Consider the following 27,501-nt stretch of genomic DNA (forward strand, 5'->3'; position numbering starts at 1 on the left):
TTCGGTTAAGTAAGAACCTGCCCAGCGGTCGTGTGGCATCCTACCAAGCATTGACCAACTGGGTTCCTGCTCCCATGTCATAGGAAGCGACTGAAAACAGGAGTCCCTAAGTCAATGTGTAGTTCCGTGCCGAGGACGCTGGAGGCTCTAAAATTTCACTAAAATATGCCAGTCGCGCACGGAGCATCTTGTGTTTTGCCTTTACTGTATTATGAGAATTTCTGACATAGTGAATCGTTATTTTCTTTGCAAATCGTGGGAATCTAATTATGATGGTGTTCCATTTAAACCTGATATGACTCGATACATGCGTTTACATCCCTCTTGCTTGGTGTTCTCTAGTTTTGTGCAATATATGTTGGGAATGAAAGGTACAGTTTACTAATCAACACAAACGTACAGCAACTATGCATCTATCTCGATTTATGCAAGAAGTTGAAGCTTCCATAGCATTGGTTTAAGAACAGTACTTCCATAAAGGAAACTTCTATATTAGAAAGTTACTTAACACTGCTTTTATTGGTTGCAACACCACAGGCATGACTAATTTACGTGAAATGCCTCGTGCATGCATTCTTGCAAACAAAACTATTGACGTCTCATATCAGAGCTCACAACATGTGATATCTGTGCTGTCACATTTATTTGGACTGTATGTAACATAGACAACAAGTACAGGGTACCTGTGCCCTCATTCATTTTAGCATATCTATTCATCCAACCCATTTGAACAAATTAGTTAGAACAGTGTCAGCTATATCTATTCAACGCATTAGCTCAAAAGGCAGCATGAATAAGGGAAGGGTGCGTTGTTGACTTTTAACTTCGCTCAAACGCGAGTCTTATACATTTTTCAGGCCAGATTTTTCATCGTATTACTTCTTAGAAACGAAGCAAAGAGTCTATTACATTTTCCAGGCCAGATTTTTCAGCGTATTATTGCTTAGAAACGAAGCAAAGATATTTAAGCGCTATCCAGTGGCAGTTAGCCGAGGTATCAACGAAATAGTGTGACATCCTGATAAATGAGATGACTCAGTCCATCTTCGCAACGCTATAGCAGGCTATAGACACCAGTGAAGCAAGCCAACCTTTTGTTCTATATCAGTGCAAAAACAAAATTGTATCGCTGCCCCCGGCTGCGGAGAGAAATGAGTGTGCCAAATGAAACAAAAGTTCCCGCGCTACGGAATAACACGATTTCAATCGACTTTAATAAAACTCGTGTTAGACCCGCAGTTCAGGAAGTGGAAGTTAAAATGGAACTTGATCTCGCTGAAGTTACGTACATCCAGCTACACCACGTCAAAAACCGTGTTTTGATCACGTTTAGAAGTTTAGCACAGGGAGAAAACTTATAGATTAATCACATATCCCAAGCAGACCCCAACATGCCAATTCTGTAACCATACAGCCCACTACGGAAAAACATGCGCTGAAGCAACTAGTCAAAACACTTCTACTACAGCCAACTCTAACAAGCAGCCACCGACAGATAAATCAAAAGCAACGATCCAATTAACCAATAATGCAGGTACAAAGAGCACGGCAACCGCTCCCAAACTAACAACTAGCATCACCAATAAAGAATGAAGACGATGAAGACGGATTTACAACAGCGACCCGTAAGAACAAGAAACATATAAGAACCTCTGATCGTGAACAGCAAGAAAGCAGTACCGATGATTATATGGACGGGAACGATAGCGCGACAGAAGGCAGACTGATTGACCCCCAAGCGGCTTCACCGCCAAGGAAAAGGATCTCAACACGCAGCAGCAAACTGCTTCAACAAGATCTGGAAGACCGACATTCTTAGCATTTTTTTTATTTTTGCTTATTGTAAAAAATTAAAAGGCCCACGGCTCAGTTGTGCTAACGCATTGAGCTGTTTTAAATAAATCTTTAGACTAAATAAAATAACACAAAATTCGTACACAAGAGATGAATTAACGACAATTAGACGGCAATTCAAAAGCGGCGCGATGCGAAAACAGTTTAGAAACGATGAAAATACTTGGTCTCTAAAGGACAACAGTTGACAGTGAGGCTATTACATACATATCCAATACGCCATACTACACGCATAACCAATACGGTAAAGAGCTTTAGGCTTCCTGGCAGGTAATTTGAACTACTTGCGAGTATAACTTACCTGCTGCTTATTATTGTGCTGTTTTTCCACCATCCTTTCTATTCTACTTCCTTCCTCTTTCTTCTCCTTTCCTTCCGCTCAGGAAATGATGAGAAGATACGGCATGGTACAAATCCCCATTTGAGCCAATGTAATCTGTTTGCTGATTCCTGGGCATGAATCTAATTTAATTAGATTATTTATGAATCGCATGCGAAATTGAAGTTTTTGCGGAATTGCAAGTAAAAGTTGACATCCCAAACCGAACTAACTGGACCATACAACGACTGCCGCATGCTGGTATCGCTTTACCCTCTGAACTAATACACCAACACAGCGAAAACTCATACAGCCATTTAATAAATTGCTCTTAGTCAAAATGGTCTGACTATCAATGGAAAACAAGGACACAAAGTTTGCTGGCCTGCTGTTTTGTTACGATATCCCCTAGCGATGTTATTCGTTTCCGTAGCGAAATTCGGCTCAACATTAACTAAAGAAATGGAGTTTTGTATAGGAATGTGCCTTGAATATATTTATGACCGCCTTCCTCAAAAATTGGAACAACTCACTGTGTAGTAAGAATCAAAATTTTATTGCTTGTATACTGAAAAAAATCCGACTCTGTTAGTAGAAATCACGCTATTTAATAACATTTCGAATTTCTTTCTATCAAGACAAAAAGTTAACCCTAAGTACGACACTTTCGTCAGAAGCATTCAGGTGCGCACGGGACTGGACGGACCCACTTTTGAAGCAAACATGCGATTGAGCGTATCCACTATTTATCTAATTTATGAAGTGTTGCATAAATTGTTCCGATCAACGCCATTGCAAGCGATATTGTCTAACGATGGCAACAGGTGTGGAAGGCTTTGTTGTGATACCGAATGGGCACGCGCAAGAGGGAAATTATCTACCACTAGCATCATGCGTATGAATATATAGCCAACGCACCGAACTGTAGTCGCTTGTAGCCAAAATTGTCGAGATGTTTTTCTCACACGCCCGTCCCAACGAGAAAAATTAGTATAGGCAGGGTCTCTGAAGTCTAGAAGTATACGAAGAGTTTGGCGTGAGGTTCGTTGTGATACAAGCTGCTGTGAAGGTAACTAAACTGATGGAAGTAGTCGCGGTCAATGATGTAACCCATTAGGCATCACGTCGTCGACCGTGTTTGCTGCTTGTATCCATCGCTGCGCTCGACCCGGGACAGTCAGAGTGACGACCGTGCTAACGAGTTCATGTTTTTCGTGCTCGGGAAGCTAATTGGTTTGGTTTGGGGAGGTCTTGCTTTATTAATTGTTTATTTTGGGATCTTGAATCGGATGAAAGTAGGCTCGTAAATTTTGCTACTTTGATGTCGGCTTGAGTTGCTTTCCAACGAACAAGCACCAGTTGTATGGCTGCGGGTTCTTTCAATGGTAAAAATAGTTTCTCGTTCAACGAGGGCATGATTTATGCAGTAGGTTTCTAAATATAATTATAGGACTATACCGGAACTCTGAGATGATTGACGACAAAGTTTTTAATTAATTGCTAAGAATGTAACATTTTATCTAATGAAATTTATATACAACAATAAAAATTCCTGAAGGCCAATATAAAAAACAATGCCAAAAGCGACGAGCTTGATTGCGATTACACACCCGCATACAGGAAAATAGTCAAAAGACATCAATGCCGTGCAGACGACAAACGTCTCATTGCATGCTGAGAATTGAATTAAACCGAACGCAACAACTTCCAATAATTACATCTTGGATAACGCTCACCCGCGCCCAGTGAAGTAGGTATATATTCCTTATCTCGATTACAGTGACCCAGTAGCACAGAATACTACCAATCAGCCGCAGGATATACTCGTGATCTGACAGTGATTCATTAGCCCGAGGGCAAAGGTGACAGTTCGAAACAGGTTGGTGTCGTGACTCTTAAAATTATATACAGTCTTATATTTAGTTTAATTATTGCGAAGCCATTGTACGATGGCTACGAGTAACGACAATTAGTCAAAGTAAAGTTTCCTTTCTGAGTGAACAGTCCACGTTTGGTCTCTGGTGGTGAATTTTGTTTTAGTTTAGTAATATACATAATTAGAAAGCAATGTAAAGATACATACTTTAATGTCTTTGAAGAGAAGATTTTCACTAGCAAAGGTGCTGTTCAGCACGGACGGCTTGTTCTTCACACTGGGGAAGATTATACCACCTTTGCGGGACACATTTTTACCTCCTGACTGGACTGTCTGAGTGACAGGCCCAGTCGATGTAGCAGTACTGGAGTTGTAATTAACGTTGCTAGCAGTCGTACTACTAGTGCTACTGGAACTCGCCGTCGACGATGAGGATGAAGAGGTGGGGTAGGTTGTCGTTGGTAGCGTTTCCGTGAAGTCCTCAACGATTGAGTACCTGGAAAATGACCTTAAAAATAATTATATCTGCGTTGATTAAATATTAAAAAAAATGATCAAACAATATTATTGTACCTGTTTGGATCGTATTCCACTAGCCTATCAATCGTCGGATCCATCAGCAGTTCGGCCGGGACGGGTCGTTGAGCAAGCACCGCCACATCATCTTCCTGTTTTTTAAGCCGTTTTTCCACCATATCCAGATTATTGATGATCAGATTGGTTTTAGTTTTCAGATCATGATGGATCTCACCAATAGCTCGCTCTTGCCGTTGGTTTTGCGTTAGCAAGGCATCCGATTTGGGTACCAGGTCATCGACAGAGCTTTTGGTTCCCACGACAACATCCCACACCTCGTCCATCTTCTCCGACACGGACATAATCGGTCGTATCTGTTTCACCAGTATGTCGATTTTACTGGCTTTTACAAATGGTGGCAGCGTCGAGGTAGAGTTGTAACTGAAGTTGATGTTATGATCGACCACGGCATCATGGACCTCATTCAATAGGTTAAGTGTTTTTCCTAGATTCTCCGAAACCACGTTGATATGAAATTGAAGCTTTTTATCGATGCCCTCGGAAATGGTCCGCAGCTGTCCCAGTTCTTTTGTGATGTGTCCCATAACTTCCGAATGCATCGCTTTAGTAATTTCTGCCACGTTCATACTGACAGTTTTTCGTTCGCTTGCCTCCGCATTTATGTCATCAAGGGGCAAGAAGTTGCTATCGATCTGATTCTTTAACCCATTGAGTTTATTGTCTATATCGCTGACCTTTTGGTCAAGTGAAAACAATCTGCTGTCTAGGCTATTTGTGGACTTGGCCGTCCTCACGCTGTTCGGTCTGTCAGCCTCGATGGACAACTTACTGTCCAACGTGCGCAACTTTGTGATGACCGAGTCGGTTTTGACAATGTTGTCGGCCATTTTATTATCTAGTGATTCAACTCGTCGCATTAGATGTTCTACCGCTTTGTCCAAGTTGTCTATCCGCTGAAGTTTTCCTTCCAATGTCGATACCACCACTTCGAACACATTTAACAGCTGTTGCTCCCTATGGATAGAAGAAGAGAAAAGAATTCATTACTAACCTTGTCGACAGCTCTATAATTAAGAAATATTTTTTCGAAGCATCAAAATACGATCCGTTTATCAAGAAACATTTTAATTAAAGGCGTACCGACGCGTCGACTTACGCCGGGTTTGGCCGAACTTGCGAGTGTGAAAACAGATGATTTATTTTCCACTGATGCAGCAAACCAAAAAGCATATCAGGTGACCAGCTTCCGTAGCCAATTTCATGTAACAACACTTTCATTTCCACTTTTCACCTTATTATAACGAATTAATCGTTAATCATGCAACAACTGTGTCGGTACAACCTTTAGCGGATCCTTTGTTGATATGGAAGGATGCACTAGGGTGGCTCTTGCTCCGTGTGTATGTGTTATAAAGCTAAGAAAACCAATTTACTCATTAGAATTTAAAATTGTTTCGTTTAGATTTTAAGATGGAAAAAGATTAAAAGGACGTAGTTAGTATAAATTAACACTATCGAACACGACGAGGGAGAAACCGTTCCCACTCCTCCCAAAAAAAATCACACCATATCCCTTTCACTTCATAATTCCACAGCAGCGATGAGAGCATGGAAATTTCATATGATGCTTTAATTGGAAGCGATGCCGGTGTTATCATGCTGCGCAGAGTATTTTAATTAATTGCCTAATTAATTATCGAATCGAGATTGGTTGCTGGTGATTGCTTTCCTAATATTTAGCAGGAGAAGATAATTCAGTTTTTGTCTTTTCCCCCACAACGCTGCGTGTGTGGCAGTAGACGGCATCTTTAGTCGAACTGGTTGAGGTGTGTATGGTCTTGCATATGATATTTTCTACCTGTACGACAGTGATTAATTTCTGATCGATTACGTCTTAGCAATTTCGTTAAAGTAATGATGATCACTACCGACTAAAGTCAGGTTCGTGCATTCGTGTAAATAGTGGGTTTCGTTCATTTCCCGAACTGAAAAAATGGCGATTCGAAGAATGAAAATTTTCGTAATTTTACTCTTTAGTGTACTTACATTGCACGAAATTTATCGTGGTACATAGTATAAATATTTTTGGAAAGGAAATTATTTTTCGTACATTGAACAATTACGTTAGTCGTACGATTTCGTTTTCGTTCGTCGAACCAAAATTTAGGATCGAAGTTTGACAGATCGGTCTGACAAAATCGATTTTATTTCAAAGTGCTGATCAATATTTAGTGCTTGAATAATTATGGTATTTTTTGTTCGTGACATTTACGGAAAATGTATACGAAAGTTAGATGCACTCTCATAGTAATGTAAGTAAATAATGTGAATTCTTTGACAAAAAACAGCGATGAATGCAAAAAAAAATTCTTGTACTGATTTCGTTAATAGCAAGAATAGTTACATCTTCTGTAGTGATGAGCATTTTGAAACAAAATCGATTTTGGGTGATCGATCTCTTTAACATAAAAATAATCTATGTTGCGAAACATGGATCTTAAAAGATCGGATGAAAAATTTACATTGAAAAATACAAAAACTTTTGTTTGATGAACGAAAATGAAATTATGTGGACACCATAATCGTTAAATGTACGTCAAACTAAATTCGTCCTTTCCAGGAATATTCGAACTGTATAGAGGGATTCCATGAGAAACCAGCCGACCACAAAATATGACCATCGTCGATTTGAACGAAACGTTGAAGTTGAGTTCGGTTTATGAATCTCCTTGATGTTCTCTGACAATTGCAATGTTTTGATACAAGAGCAATTTTTTAAAAAAGCGTAGACATTTCTACGTGCATTAATTTCAATTGTTTTGTTCGATTTCTGTATTTTATACAGTAAAACTTTCTAAGAACGAGTTACAGGCAATGAATATTTCTGTACGAAAAAATATACACTGAAAAAAAATGTTGCGTCATTTTTTATAAAAACAAAAATTTGTGTTAAAAATTTAAATTGCAAAAAACACATTTTTTATAATTTTTGATATTTTGTCAATGAAAACCTAAAGAAAAAAGAAACGTTTTTAATATGATGATATTGTATGATAAAGAACTTATCGGTAAAAAAGTTTATCTAACAATAACTTTATACATGATTTTAAATTCCATACTGATTGACATTAAAAACTGTAATTTTATTACAAAATATAATTCTAAGTATCGTTTTAAATCAAAAAACATTTAACAAAAATCTTCCAAAATGCGATAGTTTTCGAGATATTTGGAATTTTGTTCCAAAATGAACAGCTAATTCGTGTGATTAGCCCTTTTTAAAAGTTATTCGTATTACCCCATCATAAAATATCCAAAATCTAATGTTTATCGTTTTAAAGACGTAAAAGAAATTTTTTCAGTGTATTTGGATCATGGAGTAGCTTTCAATAAAAAAGTTTTCCTAACAACAACTTTTGACATATTTTCATAATTCATACATGTGCAGTCAAAAGTTCAATTTTATTTTTGAATATGATTCTAAACGCCATGAATCTGTTGCAGATTTCTCAATTTCTGATCCACTGATATGCACCAGGTTGCACTGGCATATACTGCCCATGATCGCATATCAGTCCCATAAAGATAGGAAATCCCAAAGAAAACGGGACAAATATGCGATCATGGGCAGTATAGTAGTACAGATTTCACGTCCGAGGTGTATATTCGGATTTTGGTGCGTCGACTAATCTGATTGTTTTTCCAGATATTTCTTAAACTCGCAAAAGCAGCCCTCGCCTTCTTGATCCGTTCTCCTAAATCGATTTTGGTGCCTCCATCAGACGCCATTTGGCTACCAAGATATTGGAAGCTTTCGACATTCTCCACTGCTTGCCCAGCTACCGTAAAGCTGGAAGGGTTGACCGTGTTTATATCCAACGATATAGTCTCATCATTATCATCATCAGATCATCAAGCTTACTCAGCATGTCAGAGCGCTGTTGTGCTAGGAGAGCAACGTGATCAGTCAATTCGAAGTCATTCAGATGCTCCATAGTAATAGGTTGCCACAGCAACCCACGATTTGATTCACGGTCAATCACTCCTACCAGGATCTCGTCGATTATGATGAGGAACAGTAGCGGTGATAGAATACATCCTTGCCTCACTCCAGCCACGACCCGGATGGGGTCAGACAAGACACCATCGTGCAATATTAGTAGATAAGTAGAGAGACTCTTGGAATTCATTGACTTGCTCCAGGATGATACGGAGCGTGACAATATGGTCCGCACAGGATCGTCTGGCACGGAATCCTGCCTGCTGCCGTCGGAGAGTTGCGTCAATCTTCTCCTGTATCCGGTTAAGGATGACTTTGCGGAGAACTTTGAGAACGATACACAGTAACATGATGCCCCGCCAATTATCGCATACAGTTAGGTCACCCTTTTTGGGTACCTTCACAAAGACGCCTTGCATCCAGTCGGCCGGAAAAGTCGCGGTGTCCCAGAGATTGTAGAATAATTGATGCAACAGTTGTGCAGATACTACGGGGTCAGCTTTGAGCGTCTCTGCTGATACGCGATCGATCCCTGGGGCTCTTTTCGATTTCATGCTCGGGATAGTTGCTTCTATCTCTTGCAATGATGGAGCTTCGGTGTTGATGCGGTTAATACGTCGAACCCTTGGCGGATCATGCCGAGTTTTTGGTGGCGTGGCCGACACTTGAAAAAGGTTTTCAAAGTGTTCGAACCAGCGTTTCAGCTGGTCAGCGCGGTCGGTTAACAACTGTCCTGACGTGTCTTTCACGGGCATCGTAACATTAATCTTTGTCCTACTAAGGCGGCGTGAGAGGAGACGGATGTCGCCAGTTTTTGCGGCTTTCTCACCTTCGTCGGCTAGGGAGTCTGCCCACGCTCTTTTATCCCGTCTACATGAGCGTTTCACTTCCTTCTCTAGAGCCGAATAGTGCTGACGGGCTGCAGCTTTCGCTCCTCGTGTTTTAGCTCGCTCAATCGCGGCGTCCCTTCATTCCTCTATCTTCTTCTAGGTGTCATCTGTGATCCACTGTTTTCTCTGGGTACGTAGCTCACCCAGATTATTCTCGCCGGTGGCGATGAAGGCGTTCTTGATGGCGGTCCATTGATCTTCTACGCTTCCACCTTCCGGGATATCTGCAGCATGATTCTCCAGCTCCTCGACGAAGGACCTTCTTACCGCAGCATCTTCCAGACGACGTGTGTTAAACCGACGCCCGATCTTCTCCTCCTGTCGATGAATCTTTTCAATACGCAGCCGGGTCTCGCCGATTAGGAGATGGTGGTCGGACGCTATATCGACGCTACGCTTGTTACGCACATCAAGGAGGCTCCTTCTCCTTTCTTGGCTGATGCAGATGTGGTCGATTTGATTCTCAGTGAAGCCATCACGGGAAACCCATGTCACTTTGTGTACTGGTTGATGGGGGAAGAGCGATCCCCCGATCACCATGTCATTGTTGCCACAAAACTCTACAAGCAGCTCTCCGAGGCCATGACGTGCTCATAGTCCGAGTTATCGGAGCCCACCTTCGCGTTGAACCTTTCGGAATTTTATCCACGACAGCATTCAGTTAACTCTAAAAGTTCTCCTTTTCTTGCATTTTGGCAGAATCAGTTGGCGCGTAACATTGGATCATGGTAAAGTTTCGAACTCGTGTTCTGAATCTGGCAACGATTGTTCTCTCATTAATAGGCTCCCACTTCATTAGCGCAGTGTGCGCTGAGCAGGAAGCCAACTCCACGGTAACGAGGAGCGTGTTCTCCTCGTAGACCAGAGTATAGCAGAATTTGACCCGACGGCAATCTGTGTTCTCCAAAGTTCGGCCAACGGACTTCGCTCAGTCCTAGGATCTCAAGCTTCATACGGCATGCCTGATTGGCAAGTTGTGCCAGTTTACCCTGCTGGGCTAGGGTTAATACATTCCAAGTTCCAATTCGTGTCCGTTGTTTCATGCTAAAAGTCGTTGCCGTTAAATCAGTTTGAAATCTTTCTTTTTCGATTTCTAGAACGTTTTTGTATTTCGGGACCAGTAGGTGGTTAGCCTAAGGTTCCCTATCACACCGTGATGGGGCTTCCATCTTGGATATAGCTCCGGGGAGAGCATTTCATGTTCAGCCGCTGGATATCAGAACAGACGCTATTTGTGCACAGTTTTGCTTAGAGTCCCTCGCTGGCACTTGGACGATGATCAGCCGCCTCAAACATGAGGAACAGACGCTGCTGTGAGCCGCTCCTAGCCTGGAGAACAGACGCTCGTTCAGGTTTGCAGATGCAAACCCCCTCTTCCTTGTCAACGTATGACCAAAGTTCCCACCGGGGTTGGTTACCCGATCTTCCCTAAGGTTGCTCATACCCCAGCCGGCTCCGCGAGGAGGTAGGGATAGGAGTTGCAGGGCAGATGCTAAAGACCATTAGAGAGGTCTGTAATCGCGTTACCCGCCATTTACCAGACAAGTGTCCTCAAGGTCTCCCAAAAATAACTTCTCGTGGAAGTACTGGTGCAAAACCGAAGCCAGTCGCTCCCGGTCTCAAAAATCTGAGCTCAGAAAAGGAGTTCCCAGCGCTTCCAGCAATCTGTAATCCTTACCGTTGTTTCCTGATGCCGGAGACTGAAAGTTAATATCTTACCCCCCCCCCCCCTGTCAGAATTGTCCACCCTCTCTCCCCTGTCTCTGGTACACATGTAGGAATTCACCCCCCCCCCCTCAACCCCCTTGAATATATTCGCAAAACTTATATGCCCCTGTCTTCTAGTATTTATCATCTCGTTAAGAAATGCCCAGCAGTAATACTTAACCTTCCGGCACGATGCTCTGAAAACCTAGCGAAATTCTCTTACGGCATCAGCGGCTGCTCTTTCAGTGGACCATAAGCGCGACTTCCGGCGGGTTAAAAATAGCCCTAATTACTCCCCCCAAATCCTAATAAAATTTAACCATTTCCTCTAATTATTTCTAGTTTTAATATGCTTTCAAAATGTTCCGCTTAGTTAATTAATTGCTCCAATAATCTCCCTTCTAAAAATCCTAATGTGCATTACCATACAAAAACACGCAAAATGACCCCCTACCCCCTAATCTTACGAATATTATATTACCCTTCTTGTATATGTAAAAGTTAACTGTAAAATTTCTTTAGTTTCATTATATAAAAACAAAATAATATTTAAACCCCCTAGTGTAAAGAAATTCAAAATGTAAAATAAAGAAAAAATGGCAGCTTTAAGGTAACGCAAACGTGCCTTATCAAATAAACGAATTGAATAAAAAAACTGTTTCAACCCTCCTCGGTCTCCCCTAAGTTTACAAAAATTTCCAGATACAGAAGGGCATTCATAGATAATGCGTATTTCGATTTCGATGGGGTGCATTCGTATGTGGTGGCCGATTGTACAGGCCAGATTCGATTATCGGTAGGGTGCAGGAAAATTTCATTTTGGATAATCGAATCTTCCGGATAATCGAATCAAAACAAATGTTTTTTTTCTTCGTGAAAGATATTTGTTATATGTTGAAAAACAGTATCTAAGGTACACGCATCAATGTTTGACTTTTGGAACTTTGTTTTGATCATATTCTATACAGTGATAATAAGACATGTAAGACACATAAGTTATACACTACCCATGATCACATATTTGTCCCATTTTCTATAGGTTTTCTTATCTTTATGGGACAGACTTGCGATCATGGGCAGTATAGCCAACTTATTTAATTTTAAAGTATTGTGTTCGATCAAATTGTATCAATATACTTTGGTCTAATAATCAAGACGCATAAAACTAAATTCTCTGCGTGAAACTTCAGTCAACTTAATGCTAGTTTCGGTAAATTCAGACATAAAAAACAACTGAATATAAGATTACGCACCACTGGTTTGTATACAACAACAAAACTTTGGGAATCCTCTAAGGGAAGCAACACGCTAGAAAATTTGCCCAAAAGTTTGTTTCAACACGGATCCAATAATGGAGGTCTGCTGAACGGCTTACTGGGCATCGCCCAACGTTGGTCCAATGAAGGACCAGCATTGGACGATTTTAAAACATGAATTTCTTAGAAGTATTAATTTTGCATACGTTACAAGTAACAAAAATGCACAACTTTTTATGGGCACGAAACGACACAAAGGAGCGTGTGTTGTTCAATCAGCAGCAGCATCATCGTCATCATGCGCTCTAGAGTTTTAGCGAGCAAACCAGAAACTATCTGAATCTTGGTTCTTGGAAATTTTTAGCTTTAAAAATGCTTGTTCAATCGCATTGATTGATTCAGTTTGTTATACATCGTCGCACAGTAAACTTTTTTCTCTTGTTTGCTTGGTGGAAACATCACCCCGGATCTTAATTTGGCCATTGTTCGGCGTTCTACGTAGCTGAGTCGCTTAAGGTTCAACTGAGAACGCCTCAGTGGGCGACCATATTGAAGAGCGAAAAAAGTATTTTTGGACACTGTTGGGAAAATTTTCATGATATGAATCAATACTTTACCAATAGCCCGAGTACATTGATTAATTTTCATGTGAGAAAAAACTGCATTTTTCGTTTTCCAGGGTGGCCGCTTGTTGCGGCGTTCTCAGTTGAACTTTAAAGGCTGTTCAGTGCATCTACTTCGTAAAGAATTATTAGCGCTGTTCTCTTCAGATTAGTGCAATGCACTGACTACAATGGAGATCCTATTTTATTAGTCCCGTGTTTGTTCACCTCCGAATTTTTCTACTACAGATTTTGTTAGCTTTTTGACCCGTTTTTTCAAGCCAAATTTAAGACAAAGTCTTCCGATTCAATTCTCTTTTGTTACATGATGGAAAGCGTAAACTTTTTGCTTAAGTGCGGTAAGAATTCAAAATGTCTTAAAGTGGCCTGTTCTAAAAATGATTAAAAAGTTTCGATTTTTTTAAAAACTGATGCGATAATAGACCGACTCCAAAGATTTTTTCAGTCTTCAATACATAATGGAGCTGACAAAATCGGTCCTTGTATTCATTCTAAAAATCACAAAGAAAATCACAGATTTTAAAATTTTGTTCTTCCAGTAATTGGCATTTGCAGGAAATTATAGTTCGTAGCCAATCGATTAGGTGCATGAAATTTCTTTATTTTCCCAAATGATTGCTATTTTTAAAAGAGTTTAAAATTTTGTGCTTCCAGGAATTGTAGCTGATATCAAAATCTGTCGATTTTTGTATTCAAATATTGGGATAGAAAAAAATGTTTTTGTAAAAAATGCGAAATTCCTGTATTTCAACGTATTTTTGTGAATATATTTTAAGAACATAAAATTCTGGTCTTTCAGAAACTATAGCTAGTGTCAATTGTAATTGATTGGTGTACGAAAACAAGAAAGTCATCACATCGAACTCAAAATTATATGATAAATAAGTAAAATATCTGTATTACTAGGAAGTTTTCATTATTTTTTTGAAAATATTATTTTTTTTCAGAAACTGTAGTTGGTATCAAATAATAATTTATATATATGTAATGTAGCTTGAGAAAAACTAATGTGCGGATAATCGAAACAATTTCTTCGGATGGTCGGACTACGGATAATCGAGTCATTTTCTACGGATAATCGAGTTACGGATAATCGAGTCTACGGATAATCGAGACTACGGATAATCGAATATGGCCTGTATAATAAAATTACAGACCATGGGACGGTTTTCAAGTTTGGTGAACAAACCTAACCGTCAGAGGGATAAAATTCAAATTAAGTGCTGGATAATATATTCGGAACAAGCCACATCTTAACTTGGTTTCACGGAATTGGCAGCTGTTCTAACTAACGTGTTAAAAGTGTACAAATAATTTTGTAAACGACCCAATGGGTCACGCGCCTCATCGAGACGACCAGAACTAAAAAACCCATCAACTTAACGATCATGACAGGAGACCCACCGTGTACTCGATCGCGCTGGTATGAAACGACAACCAGTAGAAGAAAGCCAATCCGCGTGTGCTGAAGATTATATTCTAAAAAGTTTACTCGATTTATAAAATAAAAAGATTTATTTGAAATTGTATTTAAAACACAGTTTATACGCTGCAATTTGCAAGTCGCGTTAAATGTATTAACTCGTTAAGCAGTTGTGATCATTATCGGTGATAGAAATTCACATTTAACAATCTGTAACTAATTCGAGGTTAGTTTCCCACTAAACTGCTTTTGTATAACTCCTACTAGGATTAATGCAATATAATATTGCAGAATTGACACGAAGTCACAAATACGTTGCGAACGCAAATATAGGAGGAATAGAAGAGGAATAAATACTAAACGTAAGTTATGCGTACTGAATTGTATATAGCATATGCTTATAACATATCATTGTCATCCTAGGAAGTTTTTATTATTCATTGTGAATAAATAATTATTCGGAAATTATTTGATCCTCTCATTGCGAAGCAACAAATTTGGTTTCTTCATAGTAAGTTAATTTAAATAATTCGAACTGGTACTCGTTATAGATCTTTTGCGCCTGAATCGTAAAAGGGATAAAAAGTACACGATATTTTGTAGAACTAATAGTGAACATCTTCTAATGATACACACACGTGCGAAGCATCTATTCACGGTCCTTAAAAAACATAAAACAGATTAAATGAATATATTTAATGGAAGATCGATTATTATCAAAACAGCAGCAGAGTTATGGGAACTCTTAAAGAATTTAAAAAAGGACTATATGACTACAAAGATTTTTTTTATTATTCATCGTTTTCATCATATAATAATTTAATAATACGAATAAATATAAAGATATTACTCGTACTAGTTTTATTGATCTAGTAAGAATGCAGGAAAACTATTGATCTAGTAAGAATGCAGGAAATTTACTTTTTACCAAACTCCATCCATTCAGTTTTATTTTTAAGTTAAAATGTGGGCCACTACATAGGACACGGGCCCCGGGATAATTATTGCTGCTGACCCTCCTCTCGCAGTGCCTGGTCAGGCTTATCAGTCAACCACTAACGCCGCCGATAGTTGTATTTCATTTGTTATGTTATGACAGCAATAGAATTAAAGATTAAGAGTAGGTCACCTGTATGCTATGGTTATAAATCAAAACATGCTACAATACATGAGTAACTTCTCTGCCATTGTAAAGTCAAACTTCACTTGGTGTAGTTAGGCGAAAAGTATTAGTGCGTGATGACCTAATAACGCAGAAGAAATTCATATTATCTTTAATTTTAAAGTAAGAAATGGGAATAGGAAGTTGGTCGCTTAATTTTTGAAGAATTACAAATTTGCATCTCCAATTCGAAGAATGTGATGAGTGCTAAAACATTAATAAAACTCCGAGAAAATTATTCCACCTCGTGAATGGTTAATTGAATGGCCTTGCTGGAAGTTGAGTCATCAGTAAATAATATGAGTAGAAGTATTGAGATGAATTAGAGAGTGTCTACCCTACCATCATGATATCAATATCATTAAAAGCTAAGCGAAATCACTTTGCCACGTTGGTCAAGTTAGGGTTGACCCCCCACCATTTATTAAAATAAGTCTGCATGAAGAAAAAAATGGGTTTGTACCCATTAAGCTGATTAATATTATTTTTTCAAGTGTTTTTTTTTCAATTTATCAATTCAAATGCGACACTTACCCGCAGCTCGTGGCTGATTGAGCGACCAATAAATGATTTGAAGTAGAAATACCTCAGTCCACTTAACAAGCCAAATTACCAGCTTCAGATTGGCGTGGCACCTGGAAGCGCTAAATATCAATCCAATCTTTGCGCCACGCTGCGTGGCTCTTTTGCAACTATTCTGCACAGTCACATTTCATTTCACCATACGCAGTTTCAGGCTCGACGGGAAGCTACTTTGGTGTAGGTAGGTATACGCAACGACTCCAATCAGGGTCTACGGGACACGAGACCGAGCTTCCATTTTTGGGCACCGCGAATATGTACAATCTCTTTCCTTATGTTTCGAACTCGAACTGTTGAGCAATCGATGGTAAATCGAATGGCCATTTGATTTATCCGTAAAATTCTGCCGACTGTGGACTCGTTCCTTCCAAAAGGCAATTATGCGACCACTTCGGTACGGTATGCAAGTTTGACTTCAGATAATGGCGGGGAAATAATGATCATGCTATGTCGGCGTTTCCTTTTTCCGACGATTGAATTTGACGCCAACTACCGTTTCTCGCTTGGTTGATTGTGTTCTAATGAGAATTCTTAACAATGCCGAAGGTGGAAAACATGAAGAGTTCTATTGCCATCGTAGTTGTTAGAGTTAACGACTGATGGCATGGTGAAATAACCCTCACCGCGGGTGTGCTGACTGGCATTTGCATGGAAACACGATCGGAAGGATTCTTTGGACAGTTACATGCATACTTTTGATTGTAAGTAAACAACAAAGTCACGTATCCTGCTGGAAATAATTAGCTGACTAACTGTTTCTTCGTGGAACAATATTATCTTAGAAATGATGTGACAGACAATCTGCCTTTCTAGCGTATGTGCAAGGTCGAACAAGTGGGAATGAATGACATATTGTCGATCAAAAACTGTTTTCCTATGTGAATCAAGGTGGTATTTCAAATAATTCTACCCAGTTCTAATTAAAGCTGCAAAACATGGATTAAATTTTTAAGCAACGGTAGACACAATATATTTATATTTATCGAACTTTAAGTATTTTTTCTTCAAAATGTTAAAGCGAAATCCACATCGTTTGAACATAACAGTATTTAACATATTTAGTAGCTTGCCAATTCTAAAAAACTTTCATCACCGACTTCAACTTCAGGAAATGGCCAATAAAATATCCATTCACATCGATATTTGACCAACTTAAGATCATTAAGTACCGAGCCCGTTCATCGGACCAGTTCGTGCAGTGCATTCAGAATATGTCCTCCATGGAGTAGATGTCGTTACCCCAGGTTAGCCTACTAAGGAGAAACAACTCCGAAACCAGAATCGAATTTAAATTCGATCAGCAGCCGTCGAGAAATCGCCGTTTTTTATGAATAATTCATTGAGTCTGGCTGACGAGATTGACTTTACTATGGCCGGTGGGTATATGAATGAACGATGAAATGTGTGCGGTCTCGCCAAGAATTGTGGTGGGCGCGAGTGGAATGGCTGGCTGGGGTCCATGAGGGGAAACAGAAGTCTCACTCATAACGTAAGTGTGTGAAGTGCGCCGGGTTCTGCATTTCATGATGAAGAAAAAGTTACAAGTGCGATCGTGAAGGAGTTCGCGAAAATGGATCGATCTGTATATTTCAGTTACTTTGTAGCTTTTCTTTGCAAAGCCATGTTTATAACCTGTCTCGATTCAATAGTGACATGGGACCGAACATATGCGGCATGATGTTGCATAATTTGGGTCTCGTGAAATTGCGAAGAGTAGGTCGGTACTAGTTGGGGTTTTGTCGGGCAATGGTCACTTATCAGTCTCAGTTGTGGAATATCGGAGAATGAAGACGCAGATATACATTGTCTGTTTGCTTTGAGATTGAATTTTAGTTTCTATGTTATAGTTTTATAGCTGGCTGAGCTGGCGGTGATAAGTCTACCGATTTTTGTAGAAATATGGGGATTTCTTAGCTCAGTTGTGTGGCAGTGGTCAGCTATTTTCGTCCGCGTCCTTTATCACTTATTTTTATAAAGTGATTCATCAGCTGTGCTATCTTTGAAAATGAACCACCTCGGTTATGCAACTGCCTTTTTTTCGATCTTATTTTAATGCAAATAATTAAGCAGTCTTCATTCCGCTATATTCTATATTCTGAATTGTACTTTGATCTGATGGCATTGTAAAGGGTGTAATATTGTCCGGTTGATGCCAATCGAGCTGACATTTCTTTAGACTGAGCAAACTAATTTCTTTGTTTGTTTAGGGTTTATTTGATCGGCTAGGAAACTAGGCCACTGGATATTTAATGCGCGTGGGTCTGAGTGAATGATGGTTTTTGAGATATATTGTAATGTTTTTAGAATGCTGTGTTTCGCCGGAATGAAGAAGCAAGGAATAATAAAATCGTTCACCTGCCGCTTGATTCAATTAAGCATAAGCAGCACTCCCGACTGTCGGCTGTCCGGAGTTGAAGTTGCTTTTTTACAAACCAAGCATTTCAAAATTAATTCAATAAACGATAAATCTATCCTAAATTCTCGACAACCAGCTGCCCAGAGTAATAAACACATGATAGCACTAATGAGAGTTGAATAGATCGTATCACTCAACAAGGTGAATCCAGACTAGCAACTCTGTATCCTGCTGAGGTATACATTTTAGGACGTTTTTGGCTGATGCAACTTTGTTTTCAAGACAAAGAATTAAGGTTTGGCAAGGGATCTGTTCCTGTGGCAGTAAAATCAGCAATTTTGTGAAGGATAAGACTACGAATTTGAAAGTGTTACAAAAGGGAAGCCATAAAAATCAGTTTTTTTTATTCATTTCGTTTATTTGATAGACACAAATGCGTTAGCTTGGCGGTGCCAAATGCTTATGTTTTTACATTTTGGATATCTTAAAACTAGGAGGTTACAATGTTGAAATATTTTTTTTTACAGAGGAAAAAAAAAATTACAGCTATCTTAAGACTAGAAATAAGATTCAATATACAAGAGAGGGCCAAAAGATTTTTTTATGAAAAAAATTAAAACAAGGGATTCACTTTGATATACAAGAGGGGGAGTAATAGTATTTTACGAAATATTTTACGGTTATCTTAAAACTAACAATATAGTTTAGTACACAAATGGGGGAACAAATATTTATGAGAAACTTCACAGAAATCTTAAAACTAGGAATACAGAATACTAATTTGAATTTTTTAACTAAAACTTATGCTTGGTCAAGATATTCAGAGGGTGGCTTATTTCCGCATCAGTGTAGCAGCAGTTGTATCAAGGACAGGGGAGAGACAGGGAAAGAAGAGCAAAACTTGCAACTTTCGCTCGAACGGGGGGGAAGGGGGATCAGCGAAACAAATTTGCGCCTCAGTCTAGTAAGTCGTCGAGTACCGGATTGGCGGATGATATTCTTCGGACCCGCGGGGAATCCTTCAAAAGTCATCGGACCTCGAGTCGCTCTCGCTTCAGTTTCCTTCTATGCAGGCGTAGTGGTAAGGGCGACGGCGGTTACATAGTGGCACTCTGGAGCTGATCGGTTCCACAAGGCAGGAGGAAACTCTAAAAACGAGAAATAAAAGAGAGGGGCTAAATTGGGATATTTATCGTTTTTATGAAGGTATAAATAAGGGACATATAGGGGAAATCACGAGTTGCCAGCATATCTCGGACTGGTACATTGGGTGGTCTACCTCGGGCCCGAAGGGATTCCTTTAACTGAGACCTGGCGTCACAATACCCAGCGCATACCCAGACAACGTGTTCGATGTCGTGATAGCCCTCGTCACAAGCGCACAGACTACTCTCCGCAAGCCCAATACGCCGCAAATGCGCATCCATGGTGTAGTGATTGGACATAAGTCGGGACATTACGCGAATAAAATCCCGACCCACATCCATCCCCCCGAACCAAGGCTTCGTTGATACCTTTGGGATAATCGAATGTAGCAACATCGTCCAAGTTCCCCGTTGCTCCACGAGGTTTGCCAACTGTTGAGCGTCCTCTGACGACAAATACTAAAAAATTCGTTGAAGCAGATTGGTCTTTCGTATATGTCACCATGTAATGCGCCCGCCTTTGCTAATGAATCGGCCTTTTCATTGCCCGGGATAGAACAATGAGAGGGGACCCAAACAAAGGTAATCTGATAAGATTTTTCAGATAACGTACACAAGGACTCCTGTATCATCCCCAGAAAATACGGGAGTTGCTTTTTAGGCTTCACCGCACGAAGAGCCTCGATAGAGCTGAGGCTGTCCGAAACGATGAAGTAGTGATCTGTGGGCAGAGTGTCGATGATCCCAAGGGTGTACTGAATTGCAGCTAATTCTGCGACGTAAACTGAAGCGGGACCATTGAGCTTGAATGAAGCGGTGATAGTATTGTTGAAGATACCGAAGCCAGTGGACCCATCGAGATTTGATCCGTCAGTGTAAAACATTTTGTCGCAGTCGACTTCTCGGAATATATTATAAAATATATTGGGGATCACCTGCGGGCGTATATGGTCCGGGATTCCACGAATCTCTTCCTTCATGGATGTGTCGAAGAATACAGTAGAATCAGAAGTATCTAGGAAACGGACACGGTTGGGATTGTACGAAGAAGGATTGATGCTCGTCGAAGTACAAGGACATAAAACGGGTTTGAGAATTAAGCTCGACGAGCCTCTCGAAATTTTGAATTACCAACGGGTTCAGAATGTCGCTTCGGATGAGCAATCGATATGAGAGTTCCCAAAATCGATTTTTTAGCGGAAGAACGCCCGCCAGCACTTCGAGACTCATCGTATGGGTCGAGTGCATGCAACCCAAGGCAATGCGCAAGCAACGATACTGGATTCTCTCCAGTTTGATGAAGTGTATGTTCGCAGCGGAGCGGAAACAGAAACACCCGTACTCCTTCACCGACAATATCGTTGTTTGGTACAACCTGATCAGGTCTCCTGGGTGAGCACCCCACCATGTTCCAGTTATTGTTCGGAGAAAATTGATCTTTTGTTGGCATTTCTGTTTCAGATACCTAATGTGACATCCCCAGGTACCTTTAGAGTCGAACCAGACCCCGAGATATTTAAATGTGAAAACCTGGTTGATCGTTGCACCCATTAATAAAAGCTGGAGTTGCGCCGGCTAACGCTTCCTAGAAAAAACAACCAACTCAGTTTTCTCCGTGGAGAACTCAATACCCAGCTGAAGAGCCCAAGCAGACAAATTGTCCAAGGTATTTTGTAATGGTCCTTGCAAGTCGGCAGCTTTGGGCCCTGTAACAGAGACCACCCCGTCGTCTGCAAGTTGCCTTAGCGTGCATGAATTGGCAAGACAATCGTCAATGTCATTCACGTAGAAATTGTAGAGCAGGGGACTTAGACATGAGCCCTGGGGAAGACCCATATAGCTAAATCGCGATGTTGTTAAATCGCCATGCGAAAATGGCATGTGCTTTTCAGACAACAGGTTTAGCAAAAAGTTATTTAAAATTGGCGAAAGACCATGCTGGTGCAGCTTCTCTGACAGAATGTTGATAGAAACTGAGTCAAAAACCCCCTTAATATCCAAGAAGACTGAAGCCATCTGCTCTTTGTTAGCATAGGCCATTTGGATTTCTGTAGAAAGCAACGCAAGGCAATCGTTCGTCCCTTTGCCTTTGCGGAAGCCAAATTGTGTATCTGACAGTAAGCCATTTGCTTCAACCCAATTATCGAGGCGAAACAAGATCATTTTCTCGAACAACTTCCGAATACAGGACAGCATTGCAATCGGCCGATACGAGTTGTGGTCGGAGGCTGGTTTTCCTGGTTTTTGGATGGGGATGACCTTCACTTGCCTCCATTCATAAGGGACAATGTTACCCTCAAGAAACTTGTTAAATAAATTCAACAAGCGCCTTTTTGCAGTGTCAGGCAGATTCTTCAGCAAGTTGAATTTGATTCTGTCTAACCCTGGGGCGTTATTGTTGCACGATAAGAGAGCAAGTGAGAACTCCACCATCGAAAACGTTGTTTCGTTCGCGGTATCGTGAGGAGACGCGGCGCGGCACGTTTTCTGTACCGGGACAGAGTCCGGACAGATCTTCTTGGCGAAAGCGAATATCCAACGGTTTGAATATTCCACGTTCTCGTTGGTACTATTACGGTTACGCATACGTCGAGCCGTACCCCAAAGAGTGCTCATCGCTGTTTCTCTCGTTAACCCGTCGACGAACCGGCGCCAATAACTGCGTTTTTTGGCTTTCATTAGACTCTTCATTCGCCTTTCTAACGACGCGTACTGTAGATAGCTAGCGGGTAACCCGTCTTCCCGAAAGGCCTTATATGCAGTGGACTTTTCCGCGTACAGCTCTGAGCACTCTTTATCCCACCACAGGGTGGGAGTCCGTCCATGGGTATTCGCGCTGGGTACTGGTTTAGTCTGAGCTTGATTCGCACTGTCGAGAATCAAGCCAGCCAAAAACCTGTACTCTTCCTCCGGAGGAAGTTCTTGAGTGGATTCGATTTTAACGGATATCGCGGTCGCGTAACTCTTCCAATCAATGTTCCGTGTGAGGTCATACGAGACATTGATTGTTTCCGATGGTCTTGAACCGTTAGCAATTGAAATCACGATAGGCAAATGATCGCTACCGTGGGGATCAGGGATCACCTTCCACATGCAATCTAACTGTAGCGATGTCGAGCAAAGCGATAAATCCAACGCGCTTGCGCGTGCTGGTGGTGTAGGAATCCGCGTCATTTCTCCCGTGTTTAAGATGGTCATGTTGAAATTGTCGCAAAGATCTTGGATTAATGTTGATCTATTATCATCATGAAGACAACCCCATACCGTACCGTGCGAGTTAAAGTCTCCCAGAACTAGCTGCGGTGCCGGTAAGGATTCCGTGATATTACAAAGCGCTCGGTGCCCTACCGAGGCTCTAGGAGGAATGTAGATGGAAGCAATGCAAAGGTCTTTACCTATGATTAAAACTTGACAAGCGACAATTTCAATGCCTGGTGTTGAAGGGAGGTTAATTCGGTTGAAAGAATAGCACTTTTTGATCCCCAAAAGTACTCCTCCATAGGGGTTTTCTCGATCCAGACGAATTATATTAAAGTCGTGGAAGTTGAGATTTATATCGGAAGTTAACCAAGTCTCACATAATGCGAAAGCATCACATTTTAAACTATTTAGTAAAAATTTAAAGGAATCGATTTTCGGGAGGATACTTCTGCTGTTCCACTGTAGAACAGTGATCGAATCGGTGACCTCGTTCGATGACTTAGCCATCGAAGGATACGATCGCTGCAAGGAGGGGCCATTTAGTAGTCAACTGCTTCAAAAATGTTTGCACTATAGGGAGAAAACTTATCAGAAGGCTTTTAAGAGGATCAGTAACATTGAAAGCTGTGAAAATTAAGTCCACTATGTCAGAAAATTTCATTAGTCCGCTACTGGACTGAGTATCTGTTTGAAAAAAGGGGACACTTGGGGTTTTGGATGTCCCTGGAAGTGGTGGGTACTCCTTGTTAGAATTAATATTTCCAAGTCCTGGAGCAAATTGCTTCGGCTTTTGTGCATCACTTCCGTTGGATTTATTGGTTGTAGATGGCGCACTCTGAGTGGACGACACCTTGGCACCCTTACGAGGCAATGTAGGGGAGGCTGGATTTCTCCTCTTCCTGGATTCCCCTGGGTTAACCAAAGATGTTCCCTCTCGTGGGTCGTCAGATTCTTGCTCAACGTTAGCCAAACCAGCATAGGGATTTTCGGACAGGACAGATGGCGAAGCATTCTTTAGCATTTCTGCATAAGAACGCCTTGAGCGTTCCTTAAGGGAGCGCTTAATTTTATCCCCGCGCTGCTTGTACGCAGGACATGATTTAAGAGCATGTGAAGGGCCCCCGCAGCAAATACACTTTTCAGTTTCTTTGTCGCAAGAGTCATCCTCATGCTCTCCTTCGCATTTGCCGCATCGTTTCTTATTTCCACAATATGTGGCTGTGTGGCCCAACAGCTTGCAATTGCTGCAGCTCATGACCCGCGGTACGAACAGGCGAACTGGTAGGCGAACCTTGTCAAGGAGGATGTAGTTGGGAAGAGAGGACCCGGCGAATGTCACCCGAATCGAGCCTGATAGAGAGTAGGTAGTCTTACCTCCCTCGGTGTTTGCGGTATACAATTGTTTGCATTCCAAGATCTTAATCTGTTCAAGTGAGGGGTCCTTAAAGCAGCCAACCCCGCGCTCCAACAGTTCTTCGCATTTCAGGCCCGGTTCGGACACTACCCCATCGATTTCACAGGCCACACAAGGCACGTACGCTTTAAATTCCCGCGTAAAGCGCTCACAGCAAGCAATCGCGTTTGCCTGGCCGAGATCACTCACTAGAACACGTATCTTGTTTGCCCGAACACGTGTTATCTGAGTTACGGCCGGGTAATTAGCAGTCAGATCTCGAGAAAGTTTTAATATATTAACCGGTTTCTCTCCGGTCCGAAAATATACCACCCATGGCCCAGAGGAACCTTCTGGGTACTGCTTTATACGGGGAGCAATGCGAGTATTAGGGGGATCAGGGACTTCCATGATTACATCAGATGGTATTTCGCCCTCGGCCATTTAAGCACGAGGGCAGAGCGTTATATAAACGGGAATGTGTCTTATTATTTGATTACAAGGTCGAGTAAAAGTAGGGAAAAGGAAAGAAAGCAAACGAGGAAAAAAAAATAAAGCAAAACTTATCTGCAAACAACGTCGATTGTTCCGCACCAGCGAAAACAATGTACTGGATTTACTGCCGGCACCAGCAGAATGGCAGCTAACGAACGAACAAAGGATGACCTTGAATCACTGAAATTTACACACCGAACACCACTGTGAAATATAACGATCCGTTCCGTTCAAAGGTTGGGAGACGTATGATAAAAATCAGTTGTCACCCTTAGTTAAGTCTCATGATGGTCTAATACGTTTTGGCTAGATCTAGCCAGTTACCATTGTAGCGAGGACGTGCGACAATGATTCAACGGCAGTTGAGTACAGCTCGTTCTAAAAAGCGGAGTACACCAAATTATTCCCAGTTTCGTTCAATAGACAATCAATGGACGGTAATGAAGATTAAAGCGGCAGTCACCAGCACTATGTCGATCGGATGAAGGATTAGTGTATTCCGCTAGCCAAGACCGTGACTTAAGAAGGCGTGTGCCGACTGATACAAAGCGTCAACAGAAAAAAGATAGATAAATTCTTCGAAATAACGACAAATGAATTGGTTTTGTTAATTCTATGAATAATATATTATTGTCTTTATTTAACATTTCGTTTTTCGGTAGCAAAAAATAGACATTTGAAAGGCCCCTTAAAGTAAATAAAACTTTAAGACACGAATTAAATACATAATCTGAAAAAATAAACGAATAAAATGAGTCAAATGAATAAAATTAATGGAAATGAAAAAGCATAAAATTTCATGAAATGAAATGAATGAATTAATAATATAGATTGAACCAATACAACAAAAAATGAATATTTGCTAAATTTGATCATCAAAATCATCAAAGCTGAATAAATAAAATTAAGTCAGGGTCTTTAGTGGCTCGGATTCAGGCCTGTAGGATTTTGTTTCGGGAGGGGCTTAAAACTTGTTGCACAAATGTGTTAATTCTGGTGACTTGAGATAGTCACTTGAAACTGAATATAATTTTGAAAATTTCTTAGTGAAAACAGTTCCAAAACTAAGGCAACAGACAATATGTTGTCTGATACAAGAAATGGTATAGTACATCGACGAATTCTTGCTTTTAAATTTGGTTTTTATTATTAATTTATGAGCTACCATTTTCACCGTTGGAATTTGCAAACGTTGCCTGCCTGTTGGCTACGTTGCCAACAACTGATATTAGAAGTGACCCGTCGCTTCAACGATTATAACGACATCTTTGACTTCGTCATTAGTTCCGCGCATGCCACTTTAGGCCATTTCTCTTTAGCATAGTTCATTAAGACTCAATTATTTAAATACAAATACAAGAGAATGTCGAAATTCGCTTAAAATCGTCTGATTAGGCAGGCGATTTGTAGATGCGCAGAAACGGTTCAACTCCTATTCATCTCAAATTTATAATAATTTTCAATTTAAAAAATGATACATTAAAGACTATTTTTAGACAAATGAGAAAAACTAATTATTTATCTATTTAAGTATTCAAATTTTTTACACATCCCATTCTTTTATGAAATTGATACTTTTTATATCATATATGGCTTATTTTTCTAGGCAATTCTTCTACTAAATCCTAGAAACTACGGCAAAAGACAGACCAGTATTTTTGTTTGTTGACATGTAAAGGGTGTACAAAAAATACTACTGATTTCTCTACAAAGCACGAATAAGAACTATAGCTGTATTTATCTAGATTAAGCAAATATTATATTTGAGCACACGAAGCTTACAGGTTTCATTTCGGAATTCATGGATTTTTGGACAATACACAAGAGATTTTCAATGAATTAATTTACTAAACTAGCCGGAATTTTATCTACTATAGGACTGTTCACTAATAAAAAGGAAATCCCCCGATTACTGTTATCTTGCAATTTACATAAATTTTGTTAAATGTAACCAGAGCTTAAAAAAAATTGACATCCCTGCGTGAACTTGAAAGAGAACCGAAATTCAATTCCTGCCCGCCGCGACGAATGAAATGTTTGGTTCGTTTCCCACGTCATTCATTCTCCCGACATAGCGCATTCGGGTTCGCATATGTTCGGTTTCAGAAGCAAACTGAATTTTGTTTCTATGCTAGCTCTGAGAGGGATTATTGAGCGAAAATGCACTAGACATAGATTATGCAGCTCACTAATGCTCGAACCGTCCACATAATAACAAATGAATGCTTTGGTTGGTGAAGGAATTTATATTTCCTCTGCACTCAAACATTCGATTCTGCATGAAACTTCAGTCAGTTGGAAAGTTGAATGACCGAGGCGTTGAATCTGAATGTTAGTTTCGATAAGAAGAATAGGTTAACTGATTTTTGAAATTTCGAAGCACTGAATGTAACATTGATGGCACCACTAGAATTACTCGAAACTATAAATATGGGTGAGATAAATAGTTTTAGCATCACACTTGCTTCCGACAAATAAAAAAAACACATCGTACTTGCTTCTCCTGTACCGAAGAGACTTTCTTTCAGATTTCCATGTTTTCGGATTATTGTAATTTATCCGATTTCAGTGATTCTTTTGTAAAATTTTTTGTCAGCGGCAGTTTTCGTGATGCGAATATGCCTGCAGTTACACTTTCTAAGTCAATTCAAACAATCTGCTCCGTAATTGGTTCGTTTTCAA

General features: G+C 40.4%; 1 protein-coding gene across 3 annotated transcripts in view; it reads right to left on the reverse strand.

Annotated features, from left to right (window-relative positions):
* The window catches only part of LOC131681684 (angiopoietin-2), a 462,968-nt gene that overhangs the window by 24,027 nt on the left and 411,440 nt on the right, over positions 1-27,501 (reverse strand). For 2 of the 3 annotated variants that reach the window (XM_058962637.1, XM_058962638.1), the window contains exons 3-4: positions 4,623-5,600; positions 4,257-4,557 (exon numbers count right to left, since the gene is read on the reverse strand). In XM_058962637.1, coding sequence (XP_058818620.1) covers positions 4,257-4,557; positions 4,623-5,600 — 1,279 coding nt within the window. The remainder of the gene's footprint in view (positions 1-4,256; positions 4,558-4,622; positions 5,601-27,501) is intronic. The other variant, XM_058962639.1, reaches the window with a different exon arrangement.

Source organism: Topomyia yanbarensis, chromosome 2, assembly GCF_030247195.1.
Source record: "Topomyia yanbarensis strain Yona2022 chromosome 2, ASM3024719v1, whole genome shotgun sequence".
In the NCBI taxonomy this organism is placed as follows: Eukaryota; Metazoa; Arthropoda; class Insecta; order Diptera; family Culicidae; genus Topomyia; species Topomyia yanbarensis.